Source organism: Chelonoidis abingdonii, chromosome 11 (genome assembly GCF_003597395.2).
Source record: "Chelonoidis abingdonii isolate Lonesome George chromosome 11, CheloAbing_2.0, whole genome shotgun sequence".
NCBI classification, from domain to species: Eukaryota; Metazoa; Chordata; order Testudines; family Testudinidae; genus Chelonoidis; species Chelonoidis abingdonii.
The window spans coordinates 18068603-18078546 of record NC_133779.1 but is presented as its reverse complement, the minus strand read 5'-3'; the positions used below and the strand labels follow the sequence as shown (position 1 = coordinate 18078546).

The 9944-nt window shown below is 64.7% G+C and overlaps 1 protein-coding gene across 1 annotated transcript in view; it reads left to right on the top strand.

The window, feature by feature from the left end:
• CDK16 (cyclin dependent kinase 16) overlaps window positions 1-9697 on the top strand; it is a 14856-nt gene extending 5159 nt beyond the window's left edge. The window contains exons 2-13 of the mRNA XM_075071284.1: window positions 2673-2812; window positions 4410-4535; window positions 5581-5714; window positions 5850-5975; window positions 6298-6354; window positions 6633-6747; window positions 7167-7261; window positions 7337-7399; window positions 7479-7602; window positions 8196-8316; window positions 8948-9045; window positions 9615-9697. Of these exons, the coding sequence (XP_074927385.1) occupies window positions 2695-2812; window positions 4410-4535; window positions 5581-5714; window positions 5850-5975; window positions 6298-6354; window positions 6633-6747; window positions 7167-7261; window positions 7337-7399; window positions 7479-7602; window positions 8196-8316; window positions 8948-9045; window positions 9615-9697 (1260 nt within the window). The 5' untranslated portion in view covers window positions 2673-2694. The remainder of the gene's footprint in view (window positions 1-2672; window positions 2813-4409; window positions 4536-5580; window positions 5715-5849; window positions 5976-6297; window positions 6355-6632; window positions 6748-7166; window positions 7262-7336; window positions 7400-7478; window positions 7603-8195; window positions 8317-8947; window positions 9046-9614) is intronic.
• Window positions 9698-9944: the final 247 nt, after the last annotated feature.

Genomic DNA, 9944 nt, shown 5'->3' with positions numbered 1-9944 from the left:
GGGGGGCACAGGGCGGGAGGGAGCCAGGGCCAGGCTAGCAGCGGGTGCGGGGCGGGAGTGGGGGGCATGCGGGGGAAGCCAGCTCAGTCAAACTCCCCTCCCCCCAGCCTTGCCACCCCCTCAAGTCCTTTCTGGGTGCTGGAGGTGACCTTTCGCTGGTGCGAGCAGTGGGGGCCCGAGGGGAAGGCTGGTGTCCGACTCCTGGGACTCCCAGAACGGGCTTGGTGGCCAAGATGGATCAGGGATAAGAATAAGACCAGGGGAACCTTGGTGAGCCTCTCGGCTGAGCCGGGCTCTGGCATTTCCCCCGCCCGGATCCGGGGCTGAGCCCGCCCTCGGCCCTGCCCACAGGGCTCCTGTGGAGATCCAGAGCCCTTGAGGGAGCGGGTATGTAGACCCAGCGCCTCACCGTGCCAGATGAGAGCCGGTGCCCCTGGAGGGGACAGAGGCTGCTGCTTACTCAGGTCCACCTCAGAGTCTCCCCCTAAAGTACAGTGATGGGTAGATGGTGTGAAGCCACTGGATCCTACTCCCCTCCCAGAGCCAGGGAGAGAACCCAGGAGTCCTGGCTCCCAGCCCCCCAACCCCCGCTCTAACAGCTCGCCCCCACTCCCTGCCAGGACAGGTGAGCTGCCAGGTGCTGCATTAGCCTGGGGCTGGGGTTGGCATGGCACAAGCATGTGCTGTAGGTGCCCTGTGTGCTGGGGAGGAGGGCTGCATGGGACTGGATCTGTGCCCTGGCCCCTGGCAGGCAGCTCAAGCCAAGAGGATTCTGCAGATGCTTCCATCGGGTGAAGGAAGGGGGAGCAGGCAGCCTGAGTTGCCCCCCAGTGGGGCCAGCACTGACAGCGCCCCCTGCCCTGCTCTCAACAGCACCCCCTCCAGCGCCCAGTCCTGCCTGCCATGGGAGAGTGTGCCCTGCTACCCACAGTGCCCCCAGCACCTGGCACTGACTACCCGGGGAGAGTCCCCCTGCCCAACCCCCTGCCCCCAGTGCCTAGTCCTGCCTACCACGGAGAGTGTGCCTTGCTACCCACCCTGCCCCACACAGCACGGTGCCCCCCAGTGCCTGGCACTGACTACCCAGGGAGAGTCCCCCTGCCCAGCCCCCTGCCCCCAGTCCTGCCTACCACGGGGAGTGTGCCCTGCTACCCACCCTGCCCCACACAGCATGGTGTCCTGCAGCACCTGGCACTGACTGCCCAGGGAGAGTCCCCCTGCCCAGTCCCCCACCCCGCAGTCCCCTGCTTGGCTATTACCATCCTGTGCTTCCTCCCACCATTGTGTATCCTTCCCCCATGTACTCACACCGGAGCGGCGGTTGGAGGCTGTGGGGATTGCTCCAGCCCCCAGTCAATCAGAGGGATGTGAACTGCCCCCGCTGTCACAGCCGGGCGTTACTCCTGAAGCCTACTGATGGCAGCAGGTACACTTTGCTAATTCACCATCACCGTGGAGGCATCCAGCTGCTGGGAGCCAGCCCCCTGCCACCATTCCCCAGGCTGCAGGCTCCCCAACCCTCTGCTGCTTCTTCAGGCTTGTCCCACAACCCCAAGGCCCTCCCACTCACATAGGCTCCTCCCACTCTGTCTCCACCCACTGTCCCCTCCCTTTGACAATCTCTGCCAACATGCCCCTCCCACTGTAACAGGCTCCTCCCACAAATCCAAGGCCTTGCCCTGTACAGACTCCTTCCAGAAACCCTAAGCCACTCCCTCTCCAACAGGCACCTCCCTCAAGCCTCCCCATGTTCAAGCTCCTCCCCCAAGATCCCTTCTCACACAGGCTCCTTCCAGAATCCCAAGCCCCACCCACTAACCCTGGCTCCTGCCACATGCCCCAAGCTCCTCCCAGAGTCAGCTGTTCAAACATTGCCATGGTAACATCAAATTGCCTGAGAGTCATCACTGGTCTTCAGTGTTAATGGGGCAGCATTTCAGTCCTTCCACCCATCAGCTACTGTGCCCCCTTCCTGTCGAGGGCCCCACCCTGAGTCCCCCTGCAGCTGACCCTTTGAGGGAGACATATGGGCCCAACCCCAGCCCCATGTGTTCCCTATGGTCCATGGGTCTGATGTGGGGGGCACCATGTTGGCTGGCCTGTGGGGCTGAGCGGGGGGCACTGGCTGGTTGACTTGTGGGGTCTGAGCTGGGGGGGCAGCAGGCCTGCTGACTGCTGGGTTTGATGTGGGGGGCACTAGCTGGCTCGCCATGCTGTAGAGTGACTAATCCATCTGGGTTGTCCGTTCCCAGGGGTGTAATGTGAGATGCATGCTGGAGTGGGAGCATCGACACCATGCATAGCCCCTGCCCTGACCTACCTCTGCTTGGCATAGCTCTTAGCCGGGGAGTGGTGTGGGGGGTTCGTGGTTAGTAAATTTCCTTAGACTCTTTCCCCTAGAGTTTTTCCTCAGCTGCCCTGCCCCAGCGGCGGCTGCATCTCAGCACCAGGGCAGCCCTCCTTGTGCAGTGTTATGTGTAGCTGTTCCCCAGCTGCCCTGCTCTAGAGGTGGTTGCATCTCAGTGCTGGGAGAGCAGTCCCTGTGTGGCATTATGTGCGGCTGTTCCTTATCTGCCCCACACCAGAGGTGGCTGCATCCCAGCGCCAGGGAATCCCTCCCTGTGTACCTGATCCGGTGTTTCAGCCTGTGGTGTCCTTTCCCCTCCGTGCAGCAGCCCCAGCCCTGGCCCCATCATGGATCGGATGAAGAAGATCAAGAGGCAGCTCTCAATGACCCTGCGGGGGAGCCGGACAGCCGAGAAGAACCTCAATGAGCAGATCAACATCGAGGAGAACAACAGCAGTGACACTGGTGAGCCACTCCCCCAGCTGGGCCTGCCCCGGACCCTGGTGCCTGGGGCAGCTCCGCCTACTCCGGCACCTTCCCATGGGACCTTTCTGTGCTGGGCGTGGATGGGATCCGGACTGAGACCTTCCCTTTAAGCTGGCTCTTGCTGTGACTGCACCTTTAAGACATTTGAGTTGCTTGGCCACCCCTTTAAGGTGTTCTCTGGGCGTAACCGCCCCTTTAAGGTGTTCCACTTACAAGACGGTTCCTTAAAGGGATCTGTGCACAAGGCCACTCCTTTAAGGCTTTCTTCAGTCATAGCCACCCCTTTAAGGTGTTACCTGAGTATGGCTGTCTTTTTAAGATTCCCTGTGGGTGTTGTGGCCCCTTTAAAGTGTCCATTGGATGGACCCCCTAAAGGGTCTGGGGATGTGGCTGCCCCTTTAAGAGCTCCCTGGCTGTGCCGGTGTGGTGGTCTCTGGGCATAGCTGTCCCTTTAAAGGCTGCCTCCCTTCCCTCCTCACCCCACCCTCCTCATTGCTGGTGGCCCATTTGGGAACCAGCCTAGGCACCAAGCTGAGCAACGATTGGCTGGCTCCCTAGAGGTGGCTAATAGGCAGGTGGAACATACCATCTCACTTTGGCTGTAGGGGTGTGACAGCCAGGTTCCACCTCCATTGGACTGAACCAAAGCCCCAGATGGGGGTGTTAGAGGCAGTTTGGGCAGGGGACCCTGACTCCTGGGTTCTCTCCTCAGCTCTAGAAGGGGAGTGGGTTCTAGTGGTTAGCGTGGGGGGGGCTGGGAACCAGGACTCCAGGGTTCTCTCCCGTCTCTGGGAGGGGAGTGGGATCTAGTGGTTAGAGTAGTGGGGGCTGGGAGCCAGAACTACTGGGTTCTCTCTGCTGCACCAGGAGGGGAATAGGGTCTAGGGGTTAGAACGGGGTGGGGGTCGGAGCCAGGATGCAGGGGGCATTACTGATACTTTCCAGAGTTTATTGGGAGGGTTGGAATTCGGGGGGAGGGGGCGGCTGAGTGCAGGAATGGAGATGGTTGGACCCCAGTGCTCTGGTTGATGTGAGCCCCTCAGGTGCGAGGGTGTCCATGGCCCTCCCAAGGATACGTCCCCCCTGGCTGGTCTGTGCCCCCTACGCAGGGGTCCTGGATTTTGTTTCTGTTCTGTTGTATTTTTGTTTCTTCATTTTCTTTTTCTTTTCTTTTTTGTCTGTGTTTAATTTCTGGCCCCCCTCCCTGTCCTCCTCCCTTCTGGCTGTGTGACCCTCCCCCATCCCCACAATGCACCTCCCCACGGGCTGTGTGATCTTCCCACCCCTGCACGTCTGTGTGACCTTCTCCCCCCCTCCACGCACCCCCCTCTGGCTGTGTGACCTTCCCTGCCCTCCACCCATCCCCCTCTGGCTGTGTGACAACTCCCCATCTGCCCCCCCATCCTCTGGGCTGCATGATTCCCCCAATCTCCCCTCCAATCTCCTCCCCTATCTATATGGTCCCTCCAACCCAACCCCCACATCCTCTCCCCTGGGTGTGTGACTGCCCCCCTCCCCCAATCTTTCTCTCCTTGTGGGCTGGGCTCCCCTGCGCCCTATGTCTCGTGCCCCCCAGGCCTGGAGGGGAAGAGCGGGCGTCCCTGGGGCGCCTCGCGCAGCGTCTATTCCTTCCTGCAGCGCCGGCCGCGCCTGGGCATGACCCGCAGCCTGAGCGCCCACCTCGCCCGTGCCAGCCGACTAGGTGACTATGGAGGGGCAGTGCAGACCCCAGAGTCTCCCCCGAGCCAGCCCCCCTTCTGCAGAGCAGACCACAGCTTGGAAAGGGGAATGGGGGCTAGTGGGTTAGAGTGTGGAGGGGGCTGGGAGCCCGGACTCCTGGGTTCTCTCCCTGGCTCTGAGAGTGCAGTGGAGTCTAGTGGTCAGAGGCGGGGGGGGACTTGTAGGCTGTAATGTTGGCGGAGTCGGGGGTAACCAGCCTCTCCCTCTTTCAGTGGCTGTGGTTTGTGTTTGATTACATGGGTGGCCGAGCTGGCCTGGCAGGACACGGGCGGGGCCCTGGGGGGGTCGCTCTCAGAGTTCCAGCACTGGGCACTGGCCCCTGGCCTCCCGGCCAGCTGCTTTCAGAGTTTGCCGGCCAATGCGCACTGAGCTGGCCTGGGGGTGCTGCCTCTGGCTGCCTGGCAACGTTGGGATGGTGGAGGCTGTGGCGAGGGCTGGCTTGGGGAGGGGGAGGAGTCTCCAGCAGGGGGCGCTGTGAGGGCTGGCTGGGGGAGGAAGGATGGGGGGAAGTCTCTGATGGGGGGAAGGGGGGCTGTGGGGAGTATCCAGCAGGGGGCGCTGTGGCGAGGGCTGGCTGAGGGGTATCCAGCAGGGGCGCCTGTGGGAGGGCTGGCGGAGGCCAAGAGATCCAGCAGGGGGCGCTGTGGTGAGGGCTGGCGGAGGCCAGCGGGGGCGGTAATCCAGCGGGGTGCTATGGTGAGGGATGGCTGAGGGGTATCCAGCAGGGGGTGCTATGGTGAGGGATGGCTGAGGGGTATCCAGCAGGGGGTGCTGTGGTGAGGGCTGGCGGGGGCGGTATCCAGCAGCGGGTGCTGTGGCGAGGGCTTGCTGAGGGATATCCTACAGGGGGCGCTGTGGCGCGGGCTGGCTCCGCAGGAGGGGGCGCTGTGTGCTTGGGGGCTGCCTGGGGGTCCGGCTGGGGGTCTCTGGCAGTGGCCGGCCAGGGGTCTAGGCTGGGGGGTGCTTTCTGTCGTCCTGGTAACACTCCCCCCGCTCTGCCCCCCCAGAGATGGTGCAGGAGGACGTGAAGATGGGCTCCGACGGGGAGAGTGACCAGGCGTCCGGCACTTCGTCCGACGAGATCCAGTCCCCCGTGCGTGTCCGCATGCGCCACAGCTCGGCCCGCAAGATCTCCTCTGAGGTGGGGGGCGGCCGGGGGAGATCTTGGGAGGGGGTGATCTGAGGGGAGGGACAGGGTCACTACCTGTAGGGGGGCGAGGGTGGGGGCAGGGGGGTCTCTGACTGCGCCTGTGACCCCCGTCCCTGCTCCCCCCAGGACATCAACAAGCGGCTCTCGCTGCCAGCCGACATCCGCCTGCCTGAGGGCTGCCTGGAGAAGCTGGCGCTGAACAGCCCCTTGTTCGAGCAGCCCCTCAGCCGGCGCCTGCGCCGTGTCTCGCTGGTGAGAGCCTGCCCCACGGGTTCCCCTGCCCCACGGCGCCCCGCTGGCCCCTGCCCCACGGGTTCCCCCGCCCCACGGTGCCCCGCTGGCCCCTGCCCCAGCCTGCCCCATGGGTTCCCGCTGGCCCCTGCCATGGCCCCGGCCCGCCACACAGGTCCCCTGCCCCATGGTGCCCTGCTGGTCCCTGCCACGGTCCTGGCCTGCCCCATGGGTCCCCTGCCCCACGGGTCCCCGCTGGCCCCTGCCATGGCCCTGGCCTGCCGCCCGGGTTCTCCTCCCTCTCCCCCCAGCAGGCATCTCACAGCTGGTCTTTCGTCTGCAGTCTGAGATCGGCTTCGGGAAGCTGGAGACCTATGTGAAGCTGGACAAACTGGGAGAGGTGGGAGCTGGGCCCTGGGGAGCGGGGGGATGCGGTGGGTCCTAATGCCCCCCGCCCCCCAGGTCCAAGCTAGGGGATGAGATTAGAGGGAGGGGCCAGGAGAGGGACCATGGGGCTGGGGAGGGGACTGTGGGTGATGGGGCAGAGATCAGGGGGTTGGACTGGGGGCACCCTGGGGTGGGGGTCATGGGCCAGGCAAGGAGGGCAAGTGGCTGGTTGGGGGATGGGGCAGGAGGGGCACCCAGCTGTGACCCCCCCCCCCCATCGCTGCCCCACAGGGGACATACGCCACCGTCTATAAGGGCAAGAGCAAACTGACAGACAACCTGGTGGCGCTGAAGGAAATTCGCCTGGAGCACGAGGAGGGGGCGCCCTGCACAGCCATCCGGGAAGGTACCTGTGGGGGGCCGGCTGGGAGGCGGGCCGGAGGTGCTTGGGGGTGCCGGGAGGCAGGCTGGATGTGCTGGGCAGGGAAGGCTGTGGGGGTGTTGAGGCGGCAGGCTGGGGGGCAGTCTAGGGGGTAGGTTCAGGGGTGCTGGGGAGGCAGGCTGTAGGGTGCCAAGGGGGCAGGCTGGAGTTTGGGGGCACCAGCGGGCAGGCTGCGGGGTACGGGGCCCAGGATGTGGGCCGGGGAGCGGGCTGGTAGGCAGGCCAGAGATACTAGGTGGCTGGGTGGTCCTGGGGGGAGCAGGCTGGAGGGTGGGCTGGAGGTGCTGGGGTGCATGCTGGGGGGGGGGGGCAGACTTGGGGGTGCGGGCGGGGAGCATGCTGGGGGGCCAGGATTCACTCACCTCCTCTCCCCTCCCCCCCAGTGTCCTTGCTGAAGGACCTGAAACACGCCAACATCGTCACCCTGCATGACATCATCCACACGGAGAAGTCGCTGACCCTGGTCTTCGAGTACCTGGTGAGTGGGGGGCCGGGGGGCGGCTCGCTGGGACCCCGGCATCTGGGCGGTGCTAACCCTGCCCTGCCCCCGCAGGACAAGGACCTGAAGCAGTACCTGGATGACTGTGGCAACCTCATCAACATGCACAACGTCAAGGTGAGTGCGGGCGGGGCTGGGGGGGGGCTCCCGGGGCCCCCCCAGGGCCAGGCTGACAGCGCCTCTCCGTCCCCCCCAGCTCTTCCTGTTCCAGCTGCTGCGGGGCCTGGCGTACTGCCACCGCCAGAAGGTGCTGCACCGCGACCTCAAACCCCAGAACCTGCTTATCAATGAGCGGGGCGAGCTCAAGCTGGCCGACTTCGGTGAGCCCCCCGGAACCCCCCCAGCCCCCTGAACCCCCAAACCCCCACCCTGCCTTCCAGAACCTGCTCAGCCACGAGCGGGGTGAGCTCAAGCTGACCGACTTTGGTGAGCCCCCCGAAACCCCACCAGCCCTCCTGAACCCCCAAACCCCTACCCTGCCCCCCAGAACCTGCTCAGCAACAAGCGGGGTGAGCTCAAGCTGGCTGACTTCGGTGAGCCCCCTGGAACCCCCAGAGCCCCCTGAACCCCCAAACCCCCATCCTGCCTCCCAGAACCTGCTCAGCCACGAGCGGGGCGAGCTCAAGCTGACCGACTTCGGTGAGCCCCCCGGAACCCCACCAGCCCTCCTGAACCCCCAAACCCCTACCCTGCCCCCCAGAACCTGCTCAGCAACAAGCGGGGTGAGCTCAAGCTGGCTGACTTCAGTGAGCCCCCCGGAACTCCTAGTGCCCCCTGAACCCCCAAACCCCCACCCTGCCTCCCAGAACCTGCTCAGCAACGAGTGGAGCGACTCAAGCTGGCTGACTTTGGTGAGCCCCCTGGAACCCCCCAGTGCCCTCCCTCCAGTGCCATCCCCCTCTCTCTGTGCCAGGTCTAGCGCGGGCCAAGTCCATCCCCACCAAGACGTACTCCAACGAGGTGGTGACGCTCTGGTACCGGCCCCCCGACATCCTGCTGGGCTCCACCGAGTACTCCACGCAGATCGACATGTGGTGAGCCGGGCGCGTACCTGGGGGGGCTGCAGGCTGGGCCTGGGGTGCCATGGCTGCTGGTGGAGTGACGCTGCCCGGCCTGGGCCCCGCCCTGCCCCTCCATCCCCTGCCCGGCTAGGGACCCGCCCCCCTCCTCCTGTCCCCACCTGACCCTGGCCCCCGTCTCCTCCCAGCCCATACTGGTCCTCTGCCCCCCTCCTATCCCTTCCTCTCCTCGTGCCCCCCCGTCCAGCCCCCTTATTTGAGCCCGGCCTCTCCTGCTCTCTCACCACGCGGGGACCCCCGGGACTCCACACCCAAAGTGCTGCCCCCTCCCCCATGCAGCCCCCAGCCTCCCACCCTGCTGTGTCCAGCTGGGCCTGATCAGTGACACCGACACTGTGCCCCCCCGCCCCACCTCAGTCCTGGAGCTTCAGACCACCTGGTGCAGGATGCGCCAGCCCAGGCAGGGGAGGGGAAGGCAGGCGATTGGGGGCGGGGGGGGAAGGTCCCCTCCTGCAGCCCGGGTGGTTTTGCTGTCTATCGTGCTGTGCCTCTGAGTGGCCCCTGGAACTGGGGATGGAGGGGGCTGTGCCAGAGAGACCCCCACCCCACAATTCTAGGCACCCTGACCCCAGCTTCTCTCCCCCAGGGGCGTGGGCTGCATATTCTATGAGATGTCCACGGGCCGCCCGCTCTTCCCTGGCTCCACTGTGGAGGAACAACTGCACTTCATCTTCCGCATTCTCGGTGAGGGGGGCGCTCGATGGGGGACACTGGGGGGTCAGCAGGGGCGATTGGGGGGCAGGCCTGGGTTGCGCTGGGGGAGCTGTGCTGCGGGGAGCATGGTCGGAGGGTGCCATGCTGCAGGGGATGGGGAGCCAGCTTGGCAGGGGCTGTCATGCTGTGGGTGGGGGGCACCATGGAGTCCCTGGGGCGATGCTCCGGAGCTGCTCCCTACAAAGCCAGCCAGGACTCTGGGGGAGCCTCCTCTCTCGGAGAAGACCGTCCCGTGGCAAGAAGCTGCCACAGTTTCCACCGTCCTGGGTCAGACCCCGGAGCATTCAGCATCCCCGTCCCCTCATGCGCTTCCCCCAGCGAGTCTGCCTGGGGGGGGTCCTGGGGGAGCCAGAGGGCCCTGCCCCCCAACTCCACAGCCAGCCAAGACTCTCAGCCGGCCGGTAACAGGGAAGGTTTATTAAATGACAGGAACACGGGATAGAACAGAGCTTGTTAGCACAGAAATCAGGGACTTTCAGCCAAGTCTATCTTGGGGAGTCCTGGGCTAGATGCCCTGGACTCCCCCCTGCCACTTCCAGTCCCCCCAAGCCCACAGCCAGCTTCCAGTGACCCCACCTCAGACACCCCCGTTCGCATCCCCCTCCTGGGTCTCAGGTTATAAAGGGCACCGGCCATTGCCCAGCTGGAGGCAGCTGGAGCTGCCTCACTTGCTCCCGAGGGTCTTAGCCAAAGTCACACACCCTTATTCTCACCACCTGGGCACTGGTGCAGTGCGCAGGGAAACTGAGGCACACACAGTATTCATGCGAAACAATAAAACTCACATACAACATAACAAAGAGAAAATCCTCACATCATCTCCCTTTCAGGAGGTGGGTTGGGGGCTCAGCGGGGGTCACCGTGCTGCA